The sequence below is a fragment of the Ptychodera flava genome, chromosome 14 (assembly GCF_041260155.1).
Source record: "Ptychodera flava strain L36383 chromosome 14, AS_Pfla_20210202, whole genome shotgun sequence".
In the NCBI taxonomy this organism is placed as follows: Eukaryota; Metazoa; Hemichordata; class Enteropneusta; family Ptychoderidae; genus Ptychodera; species Ptychodera flava.
Genome location: NC_091941.1, coordinates 39,629,789 through 39,656,325, shown reverse-complemented (window position 1 = coordinate 39,656,325; position 26,537 = coordinate 39,629,789). Strand labels below are relative to the sequence as shown.

At 35.3% G+C, this 26,537-nt stretch overlaps 1 protein-coding gene across 1 annotated transcript; it reads right to left on the bottom strand.

The window, feature by feature from the left end:
- Positions 1–1,936: 1,936 nt before the first annotated feature.
- Positions 1,937–24,537, bottom strand: LOC139150468 (adenylyltransferase and sulfurtransferase MOCS3-like). Its single transcript, XM_070722855.1, has 12 exons — positions 24,378–24,537; positions 16,986–17,169; positions 16,388–16,480; positions 13,364–13,484; positions 12,621–12,695; positions 11,607–11,724; positions 9,352–9,460; positions 8,320–8,382; positions 7,464–7,627; positions 6,934–7,078; positions 4,640–4,747; positions 1,937–3,834 (listed from the first exon to the last, which is right to left on the bottom strand). The coding sequence occupies exons 1-12, from the start codon at positions 24,483–24,485 to the stop codon at positions 3,677–3,679; spliced, it is 1,446 nt and encodes a 481-aa protein (XP_070578956.1). The 5' UTR covers positions 24,486–24,537; the 3' UTR covers positions 1,937–3,676.
- Between the last annotated feature and the right edge of the window lie 2,000 nt (positions 24,538–26,537).

The window sequence follows — 26,537 nt, the reverse complement described above, 5'->3', positions numbered from 1 at the left end:
ATAAAGTTAGTAAGAAATACCATTTTGGATGAAACAGATAAACTGCAGCAAATCTACGTAGATATTTGTAATAAAATTTATTCACTGATTATCTAAGTTTTTTTGATGAACCTTAAAAGTTTGGTGATGATCATAGGACAGTAATGCAGTTACATAAATGATATTGGTAATGTTTCAGAGTAAGTTCTGAACTGTGCTCAATATCCTACACCATTTATGTGTTACTGAATTCTACACAAAATCATTGTAAGCCCATAACAGTGATGATCTATAACAGCATAATATAATGTACTCACAGGTGTCATTTATGCCTTACTTTGATTGCTCTGCTATGATATGAGTAACCACATTGCTAATTGAAAACACCTTTGACAACTCGCTACAAAGATTATTTAAATGGATTGACCATTATTTACATTACACTTGTTCAAATATACAAAATGCTAAAACAGAAAATCAATTTAAAACCCATTTACAGGAGACAATATTTTGCAGCTGTTCATTAAAACAGTATTTGATGTCCTTGTTGACATAAGAATACCTAATAAACTGATGACTCATTTGATGATGAAAGCTTGAATTATATTTTCCCAAGTGTTAATTGAGGCTGAAAGGATTGGTATTTTCTGAGTTGGTGTTGAAGTAGTCTGAATGAAATACAGAGATGCCGGTTTCCTTAATAACTCTCAGACCTATAAATCTGCATTTGTGTGTTGTATAGAGGCATATTGTATATTAAACAGGAAATCCACCATAAAAGTCGGATTATCATAAATCTATATGCAAATGAAAAAAAGCCACGCTACTGATCAGACGAGCCGTGTTTGGTCCCAGAGTCCCACAATTTTGCCATGTTTCAGGTGTTCATTGTCATTGAATCTTGCATATGTCTTTAAATATATAGTGACTAAACTTAAGTTGAAACAAATTGAAAAAATGTTCCATTTTTTGTCGGAGAACGCATATCTTTCACCAGATATGAACTGAAAATGCTCACGTGTTTCATATATTGTAGTTATGTGTAAATTTGAACCTTAAACACTTTGTTCGTTTTCATCATTTGCTCGTTGACGGCAATCAAAGAATTTTATTAAAGGCCCCAAAATAATAATTAAAAAAAACACTGAGCACCCTCTCCCAATGAGCCTTTCAAACATTGCCCCCCCCCCCTCAGCCGAAAACCAGATATGAACTGAAAATGCCCACGTGTTTCATTGTATATTGCAGTAATGTGTAAATTTGAACCTTTGTCACATGTTTGCAACTTCATTGAAAGTGTTATGATCAACATAATAAACATTATTCACCTCAGATTAATTCTAAAGGTCATTAAGTAAAAGGGAATTGTTGAAAGCCTCCTTGAGGAAAGTTTGTGCAAAAGTTTAGTACTTTTAATTTGAGGTGCATACTACCTTAAACAGAATCCTTGAATTTCAACTGAGAACTTCATTCTAGTTCTGAACCAAAGTTATCAATATTGCTTATCTTCAAAAGTGATCAGAGTTTTTAAGTTGTTGATTACAGAGTTACCGTTTGATATGAGAAACCAGTTTGCTCTTGATGTAGTGGAGAAATGGACTACAGGAACTCTGGTCGTTACTAGCAAAAATTAAATGCAATTAGATTGGATCAGATCACAGGCACTATAGCTTGCTAGGACTGAATGTAGAGAGCATCAGTCATAGGTGAAAGACTTAACACTGCAAATGTAGTTTTTAATCCCTTAACCCTTTAATAAATTTCCATCAAATCTTTATTTCAGAGATCTTTTACTTTATCTGCAAATGTAAGATATCTTTTATCAGTATTATTATTTTCATTCAAAACCAGAATGCCTAAAACTCAACTATCAACATTTGATGTTCTATTGTGTCGGCATATTTTAGCATGGCATGCAAGTGTAAAAGTCTTGTGTAAAAATAAAAGTGACCAAAAATGATGAGAAAATTTTGTATTTATTAGATTCAGTGAACAGTAGACAGAAAGACAGCATGGTCATTTTATGCTGTAAAATGTAACATCTTTCCTGCCAAAAATCTATCAGAAAAACTGGTTCATACTGCTTCGTCAACTACAACAGGGTTAAGTGGCATCTTCTTGCCAGGGCCTACTTGCATTGCTTCAAAGTGCCTATACGTAATTGCCTTACCCTTAATAATAAAATACTTTCAAGGATCAATACAGGTAAACTTGCTCTGGTATAATTACTAAGGAATGAGTAAACATGTCTAATTTCAGATTTTCAGATGCAACTTTGTTAGGCTGCTGTGTGCTAATTCTATTGTGGGTTATATAATTTGTATATTATGTGTGGAAGACCTGCTCAGTATAGATATAATTTTAATTCATCTTTCAACAAACTTCACATAAACTTTTACTGGCTTCTGTGAGTAAATGTCGTCCCTGAGAGAGATGGGAGAATACCAAGGTGAAAGTTTTCAAAATATCGTTGCTAAAATCAAGGGAATTTCAGCACAAACTCATTCATTTCAGCTTTATTTGTTCTTAAAAAGTACTGTATATCTATTTGTAGAAAGGAAAAGAGAATGCTTTATGAAGACTGTTCAGGATATAAATGTATTGTTTGATGCTGAGATATGTTGGAAAAAGTTATACATCTTCAATCTAGTTATACTGGTGATATTATTGAAATATTTCAATGAAATCTGCAGTTGGTTATACAATATCTTGACTCTTGGGGAATAGACACAACTACAGCTATTATTTGAAAGTCACACAAAGGCATCAATCTCTGTAATTGTACAAGTGTGCAGAAAAGAAGTTGTACTCAACATCTGTACAATTAATATCAGCCTTATGTTACATTTCTTTAGATGTCTGTTTCTTTGTAAGATTCTTTGTAAATACACTGATATCAAATTGTAAAATAGAAATGTAAAGTTTGAAAAGGCAAAAAAAGTTTACTTTTAACTGTGAAGATATGCCTGCTTCAAACATTTACTTTTTAATTGCAATGATTTCATTCTGCTAATGAAAAAGGAAATGAAACTGCTTGGTTATCAAATGAAGGATGATTTCAAAGTCTGGGAATTTTAAAAGTGGCAAGTAGACACTTCTTAGATATTTTCATATGATGATTACATGAAATTATGTTAAATTGAAGATTTTTATAAATACATTGAAAAAAATTATTACATCTTTTGCTCTGGCAGATGGATACACTAGCATGTACGTTGCTTGGATGAATTGTGTGTATTTTATGTAAGGAGAGATCGATCATATTAATCATGGTAGCTGACTCAATGCAATTCTTCTCAATGAAAACAAGGCAGAATTCAGAAAATTAAATAAACTGAACGGTAGACAGAAATTTTGAACAGTGCAGAAATGTTTCTATCAAAACACATAGCACAGAAAAAGAAATTGTGAGAGTCAAGCTACCAAGTGGGAGCACATAACAACTTTGTGCTTGACCAATCAACATTCCAGACAGTTTTGGGAATATTATTGTTTGCTTGGCAAGCCACTGACGGCATACTAATGAAAACAACATAGTTGTGATACATGTGATATATGAGACATTCAGCTGAAAGGTTTGTACTCATGGGTCAGTATTTACCACAACAATTTAATACTGAGGAAATTCTGGATCATTTATCTTTGCCCGAGCCATGAGACCACGTTGGATGTCTTTGACAGTATTTACCAAAACAGTTTAATACTGAGGAAATTCTGGATCAATTTTCTTTGCCCAAGCCATAAGACCACCTTGGATGTCTTTGACAGTGACTGGTACATCAGATACACTCAGCTTGTCTTGTAGGATTTTCACAGCTTTCTGTGAATCATTTCCAAGTCTGCAAACCACATACACTGAAACAAAAAACAAATAGAAATCAAAGAATTGTACTGCTATTTTTCAAATGATATATTTATCTGATATACCAAAACACACATGATGGTATGAAAACAAAGAATTCAAAACATAAGCCTTTTACTGTGATTTTCTCAGAGATGTGAGAACTAAGACAAGAAGTCAAAGTTGGTTAGTCAGCATTTGAATGAGACTGATTTTATAGCACTGTACTTAATGATAGGCTCAGTGTAAGTTAAAGGAGGAAGGAAGGTATAAGTTCAATATTTCAGTTGCATACATTTTGAGTTGCATTTGTTTTTGATGTCATAGCATCAGACCATTCTCTTAGAAACAAAACAAAAAGCTTAGAAACAACTTTGCTGCCATGAATAAAGAATTTTGACTTTTGATTTCTCCCAAAAAGCTAGTGGAAGAGTTCTATTTGAAGTCTAACATTTTTATTATGGCCAACAGCATTTCCTTCATTTTCATTTCAAAACTGCAATGTATCAAATTTGTGAAAGTGGAACACCGAAATATCTATGAATTGCATATTCAGGTTGGTACAGCTTTTGAATTCTTCAGTCCACAGCATGTCTTTCATTACATCAACTGAAACAAATTCAATAGACCAGGAATGCGGATTGAAAAGAGGAACCATCACTGATTCCAATTCATGATAGACTTTGATCACTGTACATCAACAATGGTACTGTAGCCAGTGTAATGGTAGTGAACTAAATTACTGATTGAAAATTAAGTTAGGACAAAATAGCCACACAAACACGCATAGAGTTTGATTTCATTATCCATGATACACACCAGGAAATTCATCTCCTTTGTTCATTTCACATCCTCTTGATAATTCAGCAATTTCTTTCCTCAATTTGTGTAATTCTTTATCCTTTTCAATATCACTTATTGGAATATCTGATTTGGTGGTTAAAGAATTGGGTACAGTATTTATTTATTGCTGAAAATTCAATTAAAGAGTCCATCAATGATACACAATCCACTCTCCATTTCAATCACAAAATTTGTTTTTCAAACTTCACTCTTTCCATTCATGCCCACCGTGTTTTGATATAAAAGTGCAGTTTTGCCAAAACATATTTTGATGTAAAAGTGCAGTTTTGCCGACATGTCAAAATAGATATTATTATCATAGACCATTGGATATTTTGCCAAATAAGTAACTGTCTTAGAAACTGTCTTTGATTCTGTCTTTTCTTAGGTTTCCGTTGGATGAAGGGTACTGATAGGTTTACATCAAACATTCAGAAATGATATAGAAAGTACAAACAGATGGAAAAATAAAAACGCACATCGATGACACTGTTGCTCACATTATACATTTAGTTTACAATACAAGCTTAAAAATGCATGAAAATGGTTAACATTCTGATTTCATCATAATTTGCATATATCTAAACTATGTCATCACAAGGGACTTGCATTAAAAAAAATGGTCAAGATGTCTGATAAGTAGATATGTAGTATGATAAGTAGTATGATAAAATTTTTTGACCAAAATTAACAGAAATATTCTTAAAAATTAAAACTTCTGGATTTCATCGCAATTTAAAGACATCTGAATATAGTTATCCCAAGAGACTAACATGCCTAATTCAAAAGTTGTCAGACAAGTTGTTTGAAGAATATGACTTTCAGACTCAAAATCATAAAAATAGTCCCTAAAATATTACATGGCAGACATCCCTAAGAACCAGTATATTGAATGTCACAGCTTTCAGATGATAGTTTTGATAAATACTGTTTTTGACCAAAAATCATACAAATAATCTTAAAATTTCATATCACCAAATACTAAGATGGTAGGTGATGCAGTTCTCAAGGTTTTGATGTGGACAGACACAAGCATACTGTCTTGATGCATACAAACAAAACGAGGTGAGGTTGAATATGAAATTATGGGTCTACCCTTAGGCTACTCTGTATTCACTGTTATTAGTTTCTATGGCACAGCAACATTTACTAACATCAGGGCAATTACATCAGACAGAAATTAATATTTCTTATGTACCAGATAGACTGCAAGCTAAATAACTGATTAGTGTATTTTCAAACCCAGTGAATTAGAGTAACTTGAAATGTTGTATACTAAACTTTTTTTGATAACATTTCATTCATTCACTCATGAAAGATATTCTCCCTACATCAACAGTTATCTCTCAAACAACATTATCTCTTGTGTCTTATTGATCTGATTTCAGTACTTCTAACCAACTTACACAGTAGTTGTTGACGTGTTTGGTATTAATGACATATGGCTCTCTCTGGTATCTGACTGGAGATATGTCACTCCCAATCTGATTAAAATCCAGCTGTAGTGATGTGCTCGGTATTTTCGCTCTTACCGTTGTGGTCGTTTACTTCCGCGTGGCCTCGCCTCACTACAGGCCAGGCTATGCGGAAGTAAACGACCACAACGGTAAGAGCGAAAATACTGAGCACATCACTACAGCTGGATTTTAATCAGATTGGAAGTGACGTATCTTGTCACTTCAATTGTCAATGCAATGTCCTATGGCTTAACCTTGAACAGAAGTTCATTACAAGATATCAGAATAATGCAAATATATCAAAGCAAAATATTTTCGTTTTTCCATATTGAATCTTAAATACCAACATCTCATCTAAGAAACATAATCAGTTGATTTTACATTTTAAGGGGAATCTTTTCACCTATTTTAAGTTGGATCAACTTTAACTTCATTTTACAGTATGAATTATTGAGTACAAATTTGTTACAAAAACTGTCTTAAGTATAAATGGAAATTTTTTACAAAAACTGCCTTAACCTATGTAGGCTATAAAAAATATGATCAAAGAGCCCTGCTGGATTAAAGATTGACGAACTTGCAATATCATGCCATATTATTTTTCACTTCAGAAATCAAAGTCTGTTTTTTGTGGTCAATACAGAAATAACTACTTTAGGTAAGTGACAGATTCAAAAATAATTATTTGTCCTGTTAGCCCTATCACCTCACTACCTTGTCAGTGGTATGTTTACATGTAAATAGATGACATAATAATAAATGTTACATAGCATCTACAGCTATCAAGACAATTATGGAATTATTAAAGGATACTTGTAGTGTTTGGTAAAGCACCAATATCCAGTTCACAAGGCTGTCGAACATCCACCAAAATGTGCGGTACTCTTTCGTGTCTGATTTCTGCATAATCTTTCACTGATATCCTTTCACTTGTTTTCAGAAGTAGGAGACTTTTTGTCTGAGAAACAAACAAAACATTGAATGTAAAACCCATTTCCTTTTCTTTCCCAATCGCAACCTGCATTCCATGTTCATATCTCTTGCTTCCTAGGAGAAGGGTTCAAGAATATCAAACATCACTGCACGGCATACAAGCTGATGACAAAAAGACTGCAAGATTCAATCACTGAATCTACAAATGTAGATGATTTTTTATCAATTTCATTAATTTTTTTATCAATTACAGAATCTTATTTTAGGCTGCAGTGTCTTTGACACAATTCAGTCCACTGTCACACTGTACTATGAGTCATTGGTACAATTCTATTCATCTGTACATTATAGAATGTCATTTTAATACACAACCCTACCCACTGTTACTCTATACAATATGTAATTCTTACCTTATCAGTAGCTGAAGCACCACAGAACTGTTCATAATCTATCAATTCAGTAATTGTAGGATTATGGCCACACACCACACAGGTTGATTTCTTTGATCTCAATTTGATTGTTCTGAAGGTGCCATCAATACCATCAAACATTAATAGCTTCTGACAATATGATGCTGATTGAAGTTGTCATGGAAACTAAATCTTGGTATATGGTTGGAACTTGAATATTGACACTTAAGGATTGGAGCTGAAACATTTTAAGATGACACTTTATCAATTTTATCTCCTGGGACCTCCACGGAAATTACTTTGTATGCCAATTTCCTTTTTCCATGATTGGCAATTTTTCACTTTCTAGTGTGCCATAATATTCTGCGCTTTGAGAGCATGTGTACTCTCTCTTTTGAACATGTCTGAGTTCACTCAACTCCATTAAATTTTCAATCAGAAAATGACATTCTCATCAAATTTCATGAAAATTGCAGAGACCCAAAACTTAATTGAGAGTAATTTCCCTGCTTGTTTGAAGCTTTGCTTGAAGAAATGTCAATATACTGTACTTTGTACAGAATGTTATTTTTATTTTGACTTGAAATAGGCGGAAGAAAAAAAATTGATTTTGCATGTATTACAGGTAGGTCTACGGAGATATCAAGGATCATGATTTCCCAGCTTCACTTTGGGTTTAAAATGACATGTGATGTTGACATTGTCAGATAAATCTTTTAATAGGACAGTTTTCGTATTTGCTATTCTTGTCATATAATGCATGTGCCGACTCCTGGACTCTGTTTCCAAGTACAATTATAGAATCATCAAACATGTCACTTTTTGAAGACTTCCTGTCTCATAACTAAAAGGATACGGCCAATTCCTGTGGCAATCTTGATTGCTTCTAGTGCTTGCATACATCCAATTATACCTGGAACTGTACAAAAAATCGTGGAACTACTACGGTTGAAAATGGATAAAATTATCGCCATGATACATATTTGTCTCTATATGATGAAATTGACCAGCTTAAAAAATTATGATTTATGACAATACATATCTGTGTCCAGATTGTTATGGAATTGACGTACTTGAAAAATTTATGATTTATGATAATACGTACTGTGTCCATATTGTGATTAAATTGACCTGCTTAAAAAATTAAATAAGACAGGGTAACAGAACTATATTGTAGTATAAAATTTAGTAAATGAGGTCTCTGAAAATAATATGTTCATTTCTCATTCTAGTTTGTTTTGAAACGAGGTAAAGTGATATTTTATTTTAATGTGATCCAACAACCAACGTAAAAAGAACAAATCTCCTGATTTGTTCTTTTATTATTATTATTATTATTATTATTATTGAATTATTATTATTATTTTTGAATTATTTGAATGCCATGGAAATTTGGATATGTAACAAGATGACAATGATAAGTTCATTGTTCAGTACAGTATTGTGCCTATATGTACTTCTTTACATATTAACATTTTCTTTTGAGGGTAGCTCACTGCTGTTTTTTTATATCTACATTTTTTCAAGAGAATATGAAAATAATGCTGACGCAGTTTGTTTAGATCGAGTACATGAACCTACAAAACCCTACTATTTGGCCTTTACAAATATGACCATTTTGTTTTGCTTTTTGCAACCATTTTGCTGTCTCAGGTTTTAGTATTACAAATTTAATATTCACAATTTTTCAAGGAATTTGAATAATGCACTTTGTCTTTAACCCCAAAATGTTGTCTTCTTGCTGGCGAGACTGTCTTTTGAGACATAAATCAGTGTTTGTACTTCATTTTCAATGTCTTTGTTGTGATATCAATAATTGGTCTCATCATAGACTCTCGAGAGGTCTATGGTCTCATTGATTTCAGATAAGTATGTATGAGAGACCTACCTACACCAAGAACTCCTCCGTCAGAGCAATTTGTCACTGTTTCTGGTGGTGGTGGAGTTGGATATAAACATCTGTAACACGGCCCATCTTTGTAGTTGTAAACAGTAAGCTATTGAGAGACAAAAGAGAAATAAGGATACTACATTTTTCATCAGTTAGCTTCAAAAAAGTTGTAAATTCCAAGACATGATCTTATTGAACAACTCTATTGAGAGTACCGGTAAACGATTGACAATATTGTATGAACCAATAAGCTCTAAGCATGTCGCTGCTGTTGCTTGATTCCCATAAATGCTATTGTATGAACCAATAGACTCTAAGCATGTAGCTACTGTTGCTTGATACCCATAAATGCTATTGTATGAACCAATAGGCTCTAAGCATGTAGCTGCTGTTGCTTGATACCCATAAATGCTATTGTATGAACCAATAGGCTCTAAGCATGTAGCTGCTGTTGCTTGATACCAATAAATGCTATTGTATATGAACCAATAGGCTCTAAGCATGTAGCTGCTGTTGCTTGATACCCATAATGCTATTGTATGAACCAATAGACTCTAAGCATGTAGCTACTGTTGCTTGATACCCATAAATGCTATTGTTGAACCAATAGGCTCTAAGCATGTAGCTGCTGTTGCTTGATACCAATAAATGCTATTGTATGAACCAATAGACTCTAAGCATGTAGCTGCTGTTGCTTGATACCCATAAATGCTATTGTATGAACCAATAGACTCTAAGCATGTAGCTGCTGTTGCTTGATACCCATAAATGCTATTGTATGAACCAATAGACTCTATAAGCATGTAGCTGCTGTTGCTTGATACCCATAAATGCTATTGTATGAACCAATAGACTCTAAGCATGTAGGTACTGTTGCTTGATTACCAATAAATGCTATTGTATGAACCAATAGACTCTAAGCATGTCTAGGTACTGTTGCTTGATACCAATAAATGCTATTGTATGAACCAATAGGCTCTAAGCATGTAGCTGCTGTTGCTTGATACCAATAAATGCTATTGTATAAACCAATAGGCTCTAAGCATGTAGCTGCTGTTGCTTGATACCCATAAATGCTATTGTATGAACCAATAGACTCTAAGCATGTAGCTACTGTTGCTTGATACCCATAAATGCTATTGTATGAACCAATAGACTCTAAGCATGTAGCTACTGTTGCTTAATTGATACCAATAAATGCTATTGTATGAACCAATAGACTCTAAGCATGTAGCTGCTGTTGCTTGATACCCATAATGCTATTGTATGAACCAATAGACTCTAAGCATGTAGCTGCTGTTGCTTGATACCCATAAATGCTATTGTATGAACCAATAGACTCTAAGCATGTAGCTGCTGTTTCTTGATACCCTAAATGCCAAAAAGCAAGAGAGAGTATTTTGTAGTCCGTATACGATGACTGTTGTAGTAATCTCATACTAAAGGTTAGGAAAAAAGGGTCAGCAGAATGTGAGAAAAGTAAATCACATCATGATTGTATTGGCTGGGGATAAGGAACTTATTAGTATGTTTTTTGGCTTTACTTCTCACTTTTGTTTTCTATTGTTAAAGAACCTGTATCCATTCAATTCTGATTTTGTTAATACTTTAAGGTTCCATGAAAAGAAAAGTTGTCAGCAGTGTTTCTTCACTTTGGAAAGACATCTGATAATTCCTTTCTCTCAGCATTCATATCTTCAAAGAGAATTGTTTCGAGACATTTTTCACCTACCGGCTGACACATTTCTGCTGTGATATTTTATACAAAGTAATAAAAAAGTACTTTGATTCTTAAAGTGCACAGAAAAAGCTAAGAAGTACTAAATATTAAAGCAGTTAGTCAGGCAGCTTCTATAACTTCATATGATCCCAAAGTGAGAAAATAATCAAAACTTTGTAAATGCGAAATTTATCATTTCAATAAATCTGAATGAAATCATTCCTACAAATATTCAATCTAAATTTTCAAGCAATCAACTAGGCATTGCATGGGCTGAACAACTTACAAATCAAAGTTTAAAGCTACTTGACATGGAGTTTCAGAGAAGTTTGGTGTTTTAAAATAGCAAAATTAGCCTTAAAAATTAGAATTTTGAAAAAATTTAAGGCACTTCCAAGGGACCTACTGGTGCTAATTCAATGTGAGAACATTGGAAGAAGTTTAAGAAAAGACAGCTCAGATTAAAAGATGATAATGACTAATTGATATGCTAATGAACACAAAAGTTAGCTATGTGAAAGAAATCACTTACCTGGCCTTCAAATCTCAATGCACTGCCAGATACTAATGGTTTTCCAGTCAATACACAGGCATCATTCAGTAGATATCTTGTGGCAACATTGTCAGAACAGTCCAACACTATGTCAAATCTACCAAAGTTACTCAGGAACACATCAACCATGACAATGAGAGCAAACATGCTGTATTCATCCACAAACTAAAAAGTATCTTTTTTGTGCCAATCAAACTAGCTTTGAGTGCATGCAATGCCATGCTAATTTGTAACTTTATTCATTAGCAAATCAAGAAATGTATTTTACTAAAGTGAGGACAAAGAAAGTCCTGGAAGACTCCTGTAGCAGTGTGGTTGGTAAGAATTGTCCAGAATACTATTGGTAACATCTATTCAGTATGAAACTTTTGTACATCAAACTGAATTGTTGTTTTGAGAAAGGTACTTATCTATTGATCTACTTTACTGGGCAGTAATTTATTTGAATTATTCGTAATTTGTGGACGTAAAGAATTTGACATGATAAATGCATATAAAAATTTAGAAAATCACTTTTGAGATGTGCATTTTTGGTATTTGTTACAGTGATTAAATTAATTTGCAATTGTTTACAACCTGACTTTGGTGATGACATTTTTTATTGAAGCATGACGAACAGATAAAAAGAACAAACTTTGTTTGCACAATTCCCAAAAAATTCACAAAAATTCCCAGAATTCTTGATGATAGGAGTTACTATCAAGCAACAAATTCTTTTCTTTGCCTTATAAGCAATGCATCCTAAATTTTGTATCTTTTGCATTTTAAAGTTTCTTAGAGTTATTTGAAAAGATGGGATTGCCAACTTTGTTCATGATATTTGTGAGAACAGCCACCCCTCTAAAATTGAACTTTTAAATTTTGCCTTCATGTGATGTTTTACTCTTAGGACATTACCAACACTGAATTTTCCTCTGAAAAAATCACATCATAATTCCATCACATTTGATGGTGGAAAATGCCTTCTTGCTCTTTGTCAGTGAAAAAGGATACCGTGAAATGATACTCAGGGCATTGGAACTGTTGAGGGCAAGGTGATATGGTACACATAACACTGATGAATTCAATCTGAAAAGAAATGAACAAAATGTCACTTACACACTTCCTGCCTTGGATGGTGTATGACAAAAATCAAACCAAGAAAATAGACTGACAGTATATTTTTTCTGCTTACCCTGGGACTGGAGATCAATAACTGACAATGATCTTTCTGAAAGTTTAATGTATTAATAATTCCTGAAAGTTGTACACTGTGTGAACAATTCTTGAAATATGTACTTTGTGTGAACAATCTATAAAATACAGTAAGAAATGATAATCCTACCAGTGATATGGCACTGATAAACCTAGTATGTCCCTTGATATGAAGCAATTTCTTCTTCTTAACTTCACAAGAACATAGACATTACAGCAAAATCTACATGTCTGTAGACTTACCTGCTGGCTTTCATCAGAAATTGCTGAGTTTGCACCCTAGAACTAAATTTCTTCCCTCCTGAATAAATCTTTGCATGTACCAATCTTTGTATGTAGTTCAGAATTTTACTGAATTTGCTATAAGTTGATAATAACTTCCTATATTTTATGAATTTGATGGTTGACTAACAGGTTAACTGTCCACGAAAGGTACTGCTGTTCTCTTCTGAGCACCATAACACAGTAAATATGAATATGTAACATACACTGCAAAATACAGAAGACTATATATCGATGAGTAAGAATTTTGCTTTATTTACCCTTTGATGGCAGTGGTTGCTGATGCTGACTTTGGGACACCTATTCTATCTTCTGTGTGTAACACTTGACGATGAAGATTACTTAATTCCACATCATCATAGTCAATAAAGCCAAGACAACCTGAGAAATATCAAAACAGCTACATCAATGATCTGACTAGTAAATATGTGATTTGCAAATACCAACACCTAGTAGCTACTACATTGAAGGAATAGATTGTCAATATTATTGAAAGTCAAGCAGTAATGTAAGCAGTAATCCAGTTTTCAGAGGATAAATTGCACTATGAGTATGCTGTGTTTGTACCGGTAGATCACATACTTCTTTTAATGGAATATTTCTCAAAGGAATACAAGTCTTTTCAAACAGGATGATTGAAATGTTGTATTGGGATTTACCCATAATGAAATCTCTCTTCAACAATCTATGAAATCAATCCTAAGAGGTTGAATCCTTAACACCAACTAATGCTATGGTATATGCAGTACAATATAATGCAACCATTATCTTTACTGTTCTGAAAACTTGCACAATATATGCTTCATGATTTTAAATGTCAATTAGATGTCTTTACCCAACCACTGACAGTCTTAAATAACTTGTTATGGCTTCTCCCTACTTATCAAAGTATAATCTTCAATCTAGATTTAATGTGATAAACTATCCATTAGATATACCTTTGCAATAATTCAATAATAGTTCCAGGATGTTTTAGAAAGATGCTTCCTCCTTTGAGTTTCTGTAAATTTTTAGCAACCAGTACATTTCCCAGAGGGAAGTCAGTATTACAGTGTAACATGGGTAGTTTCTTGAGATTTACACGGAACCTAATATTATATTACAACTATGAAAACCAAATCTTCCATGAACACTTGATAAATTTCTGATAATCAAAACTTTGCATGAAAAATCCTATGCTCTGAGATGTTTGAAAAACAGAGAAACAAAACAAAACAAAACAAACAGTTTATTTCAATTCTGTTTTCTCTTTCAAATTTGCATACTTTGAAAAGATGGCCAAACCATTTATATCCATGCCTTAAAGCTTATCAACGTGCATATACACACAATTTGAGAAATTGTTGAGACAACTGCAATATTTGCTTTCAACAGATTTTAACCTGATAAAATTTTCGTGCATAGAATTAAATTGACTATAAGTCTTTTAATTACAGCTGAAAATGACAGTTTATGCAATTTTAATCCTTTATTCAGACTCCTTTGAATGTCCTGTTCAGTTAATTTGTTCAGATAAACTGATAAACAAAGTGCCCCTTTGAATGATGAACACAGATTTTGAAGCATGCAAATTCTGCTGGCGACATATCATGTTTGTAACTAGATCATGTATGTAAAGTCTTTGATTACATTTTAGGAAAATGTACAATTATGTAAACACAGGGCCAATGTCCCTGAAGCTACTATAGACATGGATACAAAATTAAGTATAAACAAAGATTTTGACTAAAAATGGCAAAAATTGCACCAAAAATACAAAATTACAGATTTCATCATAATTTGAATATATCATATTTTGATCATTTCTATGAACCTGTATACCAAATATCAAAGCTGTCAGACAAGCAGTTTTGATGAAATAAATTTTTGACCAAACATGACAAAACAATTCCTTAAAAATACAAATTTGCATGTTTTCAAATCTAAGTTGGGTCATCCCTAGGGACCTGAACACCAAATATCAAAGCTGTCTGACCAGCGGTTATGAAGGAGAAGATTTTTTACCAAAAACGCCTTTTTTGTGCTAATTTGCATATTTTCGACAATATCAAAAAAAAAAAAAAAAAAAAAAAAAAAAAAAGCAGTTTCTCATAATTATATTTTGCATCCACACAACAAATATCAAATCTGTAAGTACTGCGGTTCTCAAGATATTTGAGTGGACGGACATCTTCACAAATGGACATACATACATACATACATACATACATACAGACTGACGCCGGACGTATACCCATCCTAATAGCTTCTATAGACTATAGTCTATAGTAGCTAAAAACTGATCAGATTTCAGCTGAAATTTCATGTTCAAGTGTAGTTTATCCTGTGTGAAGAACTGAAAATTGTGTGGTTGGAAAAATTTCAAAAAGTTACAATTAATTTTAAACATTTATTGATATCTTAACAATGCTATCCAGAGGTTAATCATATATATAGTTTGTAGTTTATTAGTGATGACCTTGTACAGGTACGTTACAAAGGTTGTGAAATTTGTAGTTGAAATTTACACGTTTTGAGGATTTTCCCCTCATTTTGTTCAAAATGTGTTTCTCTGAAAGCATTCATCCAATAGTTTTTCAAATCTGATTGAAAGATGCCTAAGTATGAGGGCCTTGTCAAGTATTGTGTCACACAGCTACCCTGTGGACTATACCATTATATTTTAGACAGCTGATGGATGTGAGGGGCTGCCATTTGACCACTACTGATCGGTTGCTGATTTTCTTCTATCTCTGGTCACATGGCAATGAGTTATTTTTAGCTGTAGAGTGTTCATTCACATGATACAGACGTGTTCTGTCTCACTCAGCATTTCAAACATGTTTGCACTGAGACCAGATCAATACAGCCTAAGTTCAACTATGTACTTGTTAAATAAATCCTATGTTCTATTTGGTGTTGGAATTTCTTCTGAGAAAATACATATGTTTGGATTTTCTCTAAATCTCTCCAAAAACTTACTCAAACCACAAAATGATTGGTATTATTCTAAATCAGATATTATCAATTGATTCTATTTTGACATGGCTTTTTATTTAGTCAGCGCAGTCCAGGTTATAGATGGCAGTCTCTCACATCCTTCAGCTGCCTCCAAAATATAATGGTACAGTCCACAAGGTACCGGCAGTTCTGTTGCACAATACTTGACAACGTCCAAGTATGATTTGTCCATATCATGGTGAACAGTAAATTTATAGAGCCAATTACATATTTTGGGGAAATTATCAGTGTCTCTGTCTTTGCTGTCATTTGGAATCCAGCTAGCCAAGCTTTGATATACTTACCAACACCAGCTGCAGCTAGATATACAGCAGATGGGCAGCCTAGTCCGCCAGCTCCAACTATCAATACAGATGTGTTAGCTAACGCCACTTGACCTGTGCATAAATACATAAAGTTAATGTCTGAAATGCCTCATAATTTCTATGATATTGAAAATGTGTGTTGTTGTGAGATATCCTTTCATGTGATAAATCATGCTGATATCGATTATGTGTTTTACAAGAGAAAAATACTCAGATCAGAAAGATAGAAGTGTAAGTCAGATGTGTGAAAGCCAATTTTATTGAGAGCCAGATGATTTCATCTCTGGAAATTTTCCGTTGTATACATGATTAAAAAGGCACCCACGGCATTATAAGTCTTCCTCTGTAGAAAATGCTGGTGTCCATAATAGGTTAGAAAATTGTTTACATCTTATGATCTATTGCATTGTATCTCTGCAAATTCCATTCCATATTCAGTAAACCAAAACAATGAAAATGTTTAATGAGACAAATGATTGGATGTCAATATCGATTGCAATCTGTGATATTCATGGAACACTCTAGCACAAAGTAGCCAGTGTCATTATGATCACTATGAACTTTTATACCAACTGACCTTTAACCCCTATTTCTGGTAGGATTAGTTGTCTGCTATGTCTGGCAATGCTACTATTATCTAGTTTCTCTATTGCTGACAACTTAGGAAAGTTTTGAAGATGTGAATCATCTATTATTTCAAATGAATCCTCTTCTTCAGAAGCCTTTTTGCCAACCTTTGAAGTTTCTGCTTTCTTATTCTCCTGTAAAAGGTCAAAAGATTCAGTGATAATTGTCTTCAACACTCAATTATTGATATTTGAAAGAGTTATGTAGAGTTTATCAATGTTTCATTAATGGCATCAAAGGTTGAACAATTTTAAACTTCTATTGGTGACAAAGATAATTTCAAAAACGATGTTACCTTTTGATAAGCAAGCACTATGCAGGATAATTTGTGCATCCCAACTGCCATTCTCTGCTCTGTATGTTGAGAGGTTTACACAACTTTTAAACTGATAGTTACGCTCAAATACTTAACATGAGTTAAGTTTCATATCAAATTAAATTTCCATGTGGACAGAGATAGCAAAAAAAAAATTTTCACACATACATTCTATAATTTGTATCAATTTGCTGTGTTTTTATAGTTGTTTTAATTTCCAGTAGAAAAAGTTGAACAAAAAAATAAAATCATGATACACCATTTGTGTCATATCAAATGTGTTAATTTTACAACAAAATATTCCACTTGTATATTTTGGCATAGATTGTGAACTAAATAAGGGTTTCCAGAGGGTTGTTCACATAGCAGATTACAATGTGTAAAATATGATTTTTAATAATCATAATCATAATGTATTTATAATCTTAATTATAACAAGGCAGTATTGCTGAAGGCAATGAGTACTTGGGCCGTGATAGAGTAATTTTGAGGACAATATATACTACTATTCAAATATGGTCTTGAATTTCCTCCTGTCAATTAGGCATTTGATTAACTGGTTATTAAACGAAGCAATGGCATGACAACGGCAAAATATGTCCAGCAACTTTTGTGGAGTTTGAGGTAGGGGTTCTTTATTTATAGTGGAATTGCTTAACTCCTTAAATATTCAAATTACAAATATATATTTGAGGTCAAAGGTCATTGAGGTCACGTGACATTTTGTCATAATAATTGTATTGCTAAGTTATTCCTATATACCAAAAATCAGACCTCTAGCTCTATTGGCTCGCTCAAAATAAGATATGTGCATAATTAATGAGGTACAATATATGGTGTCATAAGGTGCCCTATCATACCAAATATGAAGGGTGTAGCACTTGTGGTTACTGAGTTGTGGACAAATATGTATATTGGAGGTCAAAGGTCACCAAGGTCACGTGACGTTTTGTCAAACAAATTATATTGTTAACTTATCCCTATGTACCAAAAATCAGACCTCTAGCTCTATTGGCTCTCTCAAAATTAGATATGTGCATAATTAATGAGGTACAATATGTGGCGTCATAAGGTGTCCCATCATACCAAATATGAAAGGTTTAGCACTTGTGGTTACTGAGTTATGGACAATAATGTATATTTGAGGTCATAGGTCACCAAGGTCACATGATATTTTGTCAAAATGTCTGAGATATCTGCTTGAACTGACGGACTCACTGATGGACTCACGGACGGATATGACCCAATCTATAAGGCCCTGGACTTATCCGTGGGGACAAAAAACTGTGTCACTGCATCCTTAAGGCAATATGAATACGATGAGAAACTAAATTTTTATTTTTCTTGGCCTTATACATGGGAGTCTATGGAGAACTGCCTTATACATGGGAGTCTATGGAGGTGTAAACTAAAAAGTCCTCTAACACGGCCAAATTCGATCGCATTGTGAAACAAATCGACGTGCATCTGTATGGGGTTGGGTACTATTCTTTTGCAAAGTTTGAAAGAAATTGACCAGGGCATGTCTGAGATATCTGCGTGAACGGACGGACGGACGGACTGACATGACCAAACCTAAACTCCCCCAGGACTTCGTCCGTGGGCACTAAAAACAACGCAACATCATTACAGCTACACCGGCGGTAGGTTCATATCCAGAGCCCCGTACGGTCTGCCGCCGTCGCTTGAAAACAATCTCATAAACCTGGCCATATGGCAACTGTGTATGGGCAGCTGGATGCTTAACTTCCCGGAGAAGGAAGGCGAGCTGTCACGTTCAAGCTCAGGATTATTTGTCGATCAAATTTCAGTAAATTGACCTTACCTGGATGAAATTTTGTCTATAGGCTGAAATTTCGCCGAAGTTTGACAAAATTGCATCAATTTTTCAGGTTCATATCCGACATTTTTGAGTTTTGAGTGCAGACAGAAATAAGTTTTGAGGCAACATGGCTGCGACCCCATGTTGACCCTAGCCCCGCGTACGATGCTATGTGCTACAGCTAACACACAGCATCGTACGCAGGGCTAGCGAGAGAGTTGCCGACATCGACGGTTATTTACGAGAAGTGAATAAAAGACTGTCATTTTTGGAAGCGATTGAGTAGCTGAGGTAGGCTGATGGGATACGACTTGGGCCCAAGAACGCTGAGCTGAATTTCGGCAGTAATTTGGCTTTTTACATCAAGTCCCAAAATGGATTTGAAGTCACCGACCCTACGTACGGGTCTTTGCAGGGCTGTGGTGAGGGGGCGATTAGCTGTAGCGGAACACACAGCATCGTAGCAGGGCTAGTTGACCCTAAGTGAAAATGTGTTCGCGATCAATCTTCCTATATTTTTTCAGAATTTTCGACAAATCATTGCTTCTTAAATCTTTTGTAAAATATAAAATACTAAAATAAAAATGCAATGTGCAATTTCTCCAGATTTCTAAAATATCGTTCGTTGACCATGGAGGTACTAAGTAGAGACTACCTCCATGGGTGACCGTTCGACGGAATACTCATTTCGCAAACTTGTGACGCAGTTGAAATTCAATACTCTAGACATCCTCCAAATTATCCAACCATTCGCGTTAGAGTTCAGCTCGCTTAGAGTATCATAACATTCTTCGGCCTTCGTTTAGATCGACCCTAATCTCTCCCATTTAGGAAATAAATACACAAGCTACCTTGACAAAACTTCGTGCACCATCCAGGACCAAAGGCACTACAAATCTGTCTTGACGTCATCATCTCCTACATGGTAATCGGCATCATACCGTATTTTTTAGCAAAGGAGACACAGAATACGTCGGAGTATTCAGTTTCAAAACGTATTACATTGTGTGATGTTGTCAAAAAAAGGTAATGTTACTGCAGTGGTATAAATTACAAAACACAACAGTTCAAATCAGTTTATTTTGGACTGGCTTTACCCAACATTTCATATTGTTTCTTATGCCAGATTTGACCACGTGCTTACTGGCGACCCCTTTACATGCAAATTTTGTGTCAAATGGTGTGTTCTCCTGGAAAAACAAACGTACGATTTCTATATGAAGGAGGCGAAATTTGCCCTCAAAACTCGAAACCACCCCTTTATGGGGTGTACCTAGCTGTTTTGAACGAGCTTCTCGAATCTGCAGCTCTATTTCGAAATGATGGTCTGGTTTTCTCAGCTCAAGGATAAGTGTTCTCCATCGCTGTGGGCATTACTATTCTCAACTGGGGGTACAGTTTCCAGTCGTAATGGTTTTCATTGTGTCCGGGATATAAAACCTTTCCTTTTCAAACTTTTACTTTGTTTAACACTAGTCCACATCTTGTCAGCGATTAAACATGTTTCAAGTTTAAATGTTAAATTCTGGTCTCGAGCCCTCTTGTTCGACCAAACTGAAATTACCCCTCCCACTTTCGGATGCGCTATTTTGCGGGTTGCGGGTTGCGGGCTGCGGGTTGCGGGCTGCGGGCTGCGGGTTGCGGGCATGAAAAAATGTGTGATTTTTGGTATCATTTTCGCTAGTAGATAGAATAAATGCTAAAATAGTATCTAGATGTATTTGTTTATGGAATAAAAGCCGTGAACTTCTTGAATAATGCCGTTATTTTAGCTTACATCTGGTAAAGCACCACCAACGTCAGAATAGGGGGGTAGTCCATTTCCCATCCAACATTCGCCGTTGCACAGCGCACTGCCGATCGAAGCTTTCGAAATGATATGACTGAACACGGATGAGTAATAATATGAACACAAGACAGATTTCACAACAACTCGCTATATTAACTTTTTATGTAATGATTAGGACGGATAGTTTAAAAGTAAGTTTCGGATCGTTGACAGCACAGATGAACTGGGAGATGAACTTCGGTTCGTTGAAACTCGACACGCCTAATAATTTGTTACTTTTTCATAGAATGACCATGCCCTTCTCACACTTCAGATTAGTTCAACCGCCGATAAAAGCACAATTTTCAGAATCGTTTTCAATGCCGTTTAAAATTATTTTATTGTGGTGAACACGATAATAGTCCTAGGAAACTTTTCATAGTCACGCTGGATCAAATGCATATGGAGCGACTATCATGCTGCAGTGCATGCAAGTCATAGAATATGTTCATGATATTAGGAGATACACAATTATTGAGAGCTGCAGAACACAAACTCATCCAAAAATATTCTATTAGATCGATTCCTGAAAATAAGTCAACGCACCGACGTGTTTTTCCCGCTGAAATTCTCGCGTAAAATGTTAGCGGAATGTCGTTCTCTGTGGTCGTGACCTCGGTTGAACCAAAACGGCAAAGTAAGCTAAGTCCATTGTCGTACGTCTTTTTCTTTTTAAAGATTTCATGAAAAATACACGGCATTTAAATACACAACACTTCTACGCTTTTTGAAGTCAAATCTTTCCTTACACATTGCATTTAAGTAGGCATTGTTTAATTTTCTGTATGTGTTGCCCTAGAACCGAATTGTGAATAGATGCATTACAAAGAATTTACTTCCTATGGCCTGATACTAGAAATGTAACAATTTTCATTCCGCGATAAGTGGCGACATTTCCGAGGCGCGAATTTTTTTTGTCAGTCTGGTATTATTTCTCACTCACATCCATGGCAAGAAAGAAAAGTGATTTCAGATCCCAAATTATTTGTGATGGCCAGGCAGCTCGGAACAAATAAATTGGTCCTCGGAATCGCCGCTTTTAGTTTAGCAGATTTTGATTTTTTTCAGAAACATGACGTATTTCACCCACTTGGTATGGTCTGTTATAGCATCTTTAGTCCAAAAAATCAATTTACAGCATATATGTTTTCAACAGCCTTCAAATGTACAGTATTATGTTAAAATACACAATATGGAATATGTTGTGTTTCATTAATTTTGACCATCTTGACCTGATGTTGAAAATATGGACTTGGCAGGAAAAGGATACTGTACGATAGACCTGATCATGATTATTGATAATAGACACCTTCTAAAGGTTTTATTTCTTATATACTAAATGCCATATTACATATATTAGAAATCTAGCCATAATTCTAAAAACCCGCAGCCCGCAGCCCGCAACCCGCAACCCGCAGCCCGCAGCCCGCAACCCGCAGCCCGCACTTTAGCAGATACCTCCCACTTTGGCTCCTCCAGTGGGTGTAGCAAGGGTCGTGCCATCGACTAGGAAACGGAGGGTGCATTAATTGTTGCATTTCGATGCACATTTTGATTATATCAGAAGATTTTGTGGCAAAAACTCAGATAGAGAAGCATTAATATTCAGATCTCACTTATTCAAGACTGGCTGAGAGCAGCACTTCCATTCAGTTAACATCATTACGCCATTTATTATGCCAAGAAAGATGAAGCCAATACATTTTGCCCTCCCTGGTCTCAGCCAGAAATGGTTATACCTTACAGTTTTTTCCCACGGAATGAAAACAAATGTACTTGGGCTGAGGCCCAAGTACAACAACAATGGGGTCTCCAGAAGGTATTTACACAAAATAGACGACATTGTTTGTAAAAAATGCAAGATTTCATTATTATGTAACTTTCATATTAATAATTTATCTATATTCATAATTAATTTTTGATCACAAATGGAAAAAATCAACACAAATAATGTCTAATTAGCCTGTGTAAAATTAACACATGCACGCGAACGATGATGTGTGTTCCCAGCTTTTACAGCCTCCTACCACAAAACCAGCACGTAAAATAAGAAATCCTGTCCGAAAACACCACAGCTATGGACCCACAGCTACCCCCCCCCTCCCCCGAGGCCTACCACCACACAGACATGCAGTGACACAACGTCGTCCGCAGGGCTATTCCGACGATGCAATATAAAATATGAAAAGTATGTATGATTAAGCAAAGCTGGCTACATTTACCAGTAAGAATACTCTGCCATGATGGTGCTTCGAGAACAAACGTCGTGATACTGCAAGAAATATGGTAATGGCTCCGTGTAACATGGAAATTATATACTAATCAGTATTTTTACTAATAGTAATGTGTATTCTCATGCTGCTTGTCACTGAGATGCTTTGGGTCATGACCTCTAACCCCTGGACATCGGGTCATCGAGAGAAGGGATGGTTCCCAGACACTTCGCACCAAAACCACTTCGCACCATACCATCTCGTCCCATACCATTTCGCACCAAAACCACTTCGCACCAAAACAACCTCGTACCAAAACCTCTTCGCCCCAAAAATCACGTCGCCCAAAACCATTGCGCCCCAAAAACATTGCCACTTCAATCCTCAATTTATCACTAACCGTTAAAAGCTGAAAATAACCAACCACTGCCTGTGAAGTTTCAATCACCTTTCTATCATCCTAGGACTGAAATCTTGAAATTGTACACATTTCGAGAAAATGACATCGCATATGATCGTGCAATGCCACGCACGGCAAATGAAATGTACCATTAGTAGTTTGCGTGTTTCTTTTTTCTAATATACCGTATGGTTTCATTGAACAATAAATGGTTCGTGGTAGCCAAGTTCCAGGTAAAAACAACGTTATGATACATCGTGGCATCGATGTTTTAGTACCAGTTGACGGAACTATACTTTAGTGAAGTGGTTTTAGCACGAGGTGGTACTTTGGGCGAAGTGGCGTTGGACGAGGTAATACTTGGGACGAGGTGTTTTGGTGCGAAATGGTTTTGGGACGAAGTTGTGTGGGGCGAAGTGGTTTTGGTGCGAAGTGTCTGGGCCCCAGGGATGCCGCTGAGCCGAGCGCCCGACGCTCCGCGCTGCGAGAAGGCGATATAATTATGGACTTTTGCCGGTAAAGTTTAGACAGCTTATATGAGTAATCATGTGCACCTAATTTTGCAAGTTATTTGAATGTAATTTAAACAGAGAAGAACTACCGATGCGTCGGCAACGCGCACGCTCCGTTTAGTTTCACTGCTGTGCCCGTCCGGGTCCTACAACCGCAGACGTAGACAAGTGTAGTTGTTTTCTCTCAGCATCACGAAATGTTCTTTCGTAGAAAAGGCAGTATTGTAAAGTGACGATATGTTCATCCTCACCTCAAGTAGTCGTAGTTTTCCTCGAAGATCTTCAAGTTCTCTTATTTTACTTGACAATTGTAGTCTGAGTCTTTCACACTCACACGTGCTGTCATGTGGAGCAGCCATTTTCCCGTTATGTTGATGCAGTGAAGCGCCACCTATGGGAGCACCAAAACTTGGTCAACTGTACAGACATCAACACGCCTCGCTGCATGCATTTTGAGAGTCGTCAGCTGAAATACGTCATCTTCTACAGTGGTTTACGTTATCGAAAGTTGTCAAGAATAAAGATAATAGTGGACACAGAATGCATTTCGCATTTATCATATTTGAGCCAGGGAGTTGTTGGGGATATTTGTGCACTGCAGGGATAGGTCCAGTAGGGGACTTTTAAAAGTTCTCAGTATAAAGGAAAATGAGGGCAACTCCACACATCGGCTCTACCAAGATTGTTTAATATTACGATATGGTGAATAAAAGGATCATTGCATTTATTTTTTGTAGAATACATGGCGAGACATCGGTGAATCGATAGTGCTTTGACCCTAGTCATGTGATCTGGGTCCCCGGTAAACAGGTTTGTTGATTGAGTGATTCGTCTTAATGGTGTTTCGGAACCAAAAATGGGGTTCCTTCATCAGTCGCTCTCTTGTTTTGTATCCCCTCCGCTTGGTTGTGTGATGAAGTCATCTTCGTCCTCGAAGAGGACAAATCCTGTCAATCAAATCCTGATCAATTTGTGCAGGGATTGAATAATCCAGTAGTTAAGAAACTGTCTTCATTCTCTAACAAGCAGAAAATATGTTGCTAATATGTCTGGCATTGATATGCTGGTCAATGACTTAAACATTCAATCTGCACGAGAGAATCTCAAAAAGATAAATCACAGAAAGAGCAAGCCATGGCCTATCTGTGACCTTTTTCCCCCACAGACAACTATAAAGTCATGCACTTGAATCTGTTGTTTAATATTTTCAGAACAAGCTCTGTAATATTGCCTGTTTGAAAGTACAAACAATATTATATCTGGGAACTCAATCCATGTGTACTACCAATAATTGGAGAGCTGTTCTGTATGAATTTAAAAATAATTGAAAACTGACCTGTTCTTAAAGAATGAGAACCCTGGCCTCAAGAATTTACTACATGCATATTTGCACTGTCATTTTGTTACCATTTGAAAGCTATCAAATGAGTGGTTTTAGATTAAATGATAGTTTGACCATGGAAAAGTTGCCCTGCAAATTTACATTATACTGTCAATATTATCAAGGACATTATTCGGAACAAATCTTAGTGGAGCTCTTTCTTTGGTACACTGAAGCCAAATTTGAAACTATCACGTAATTTATCTCTAATTCAATAAGTCATTCTATGCTTAGTCATCCATAAAAACTAAATTTAAATGGTATTTAACCCTTTGAGCGCCAAAAAGTCAATTTTTGTCGCCTATATCAAAATACACATCTGTCAACTTTTTTCTAAATTTTGCTAAAAATCTGAAGCCAATAAAATGTGATATTTATTTGATCCAAAATTGTCAAAAAAATTACAGAAAAATTCACAAAATTCGTAAAATGTTGCACACAATAATTTTGGTGGGAAAAATTGCAGTGCTCAAAGGGTTAAGACAATCACCTTCAGAGATTTTAGGACAACTTAAAACAATACTTGAAAAATTAAATATGCAAATTTTATGCTTAAAATTTAAATCTGAATTTAAGGCATTCCTAGGAGTACTTGCACTAGATATCAAAGCGAATAGACCTGCGGTTTGTGATAAGTTACAAAGTAATAACACTTTTACAAACAACAGCCTTTATAGTTATGCACAATGTTGTTGACAGAAAAGCAATTAAAATAATTGGAAATGCTGAATTATACCTGGTAATAAAATGAAAACTATAAAATCATAAGAGATCTGTATGCTGGCTGCCCAGCTAAACTGTTTGTGGATGACACCTAAAACTATAGGAATTGTACATCCTGACAGACTTCTTTAATTAAAGTGACACATGTATCATTCATTCATCTTATCAAATACTGTACTTTTGCTGACAAGGTTATTTGGGCAATTCCATATTGGACAGTTCTGTAGTTTCTCTTTGCATGAAGAACTTTTAATACCAGAAATTGAATTAAGTATTCATGTTAACATTTTAGTTGAGTAAACATCTA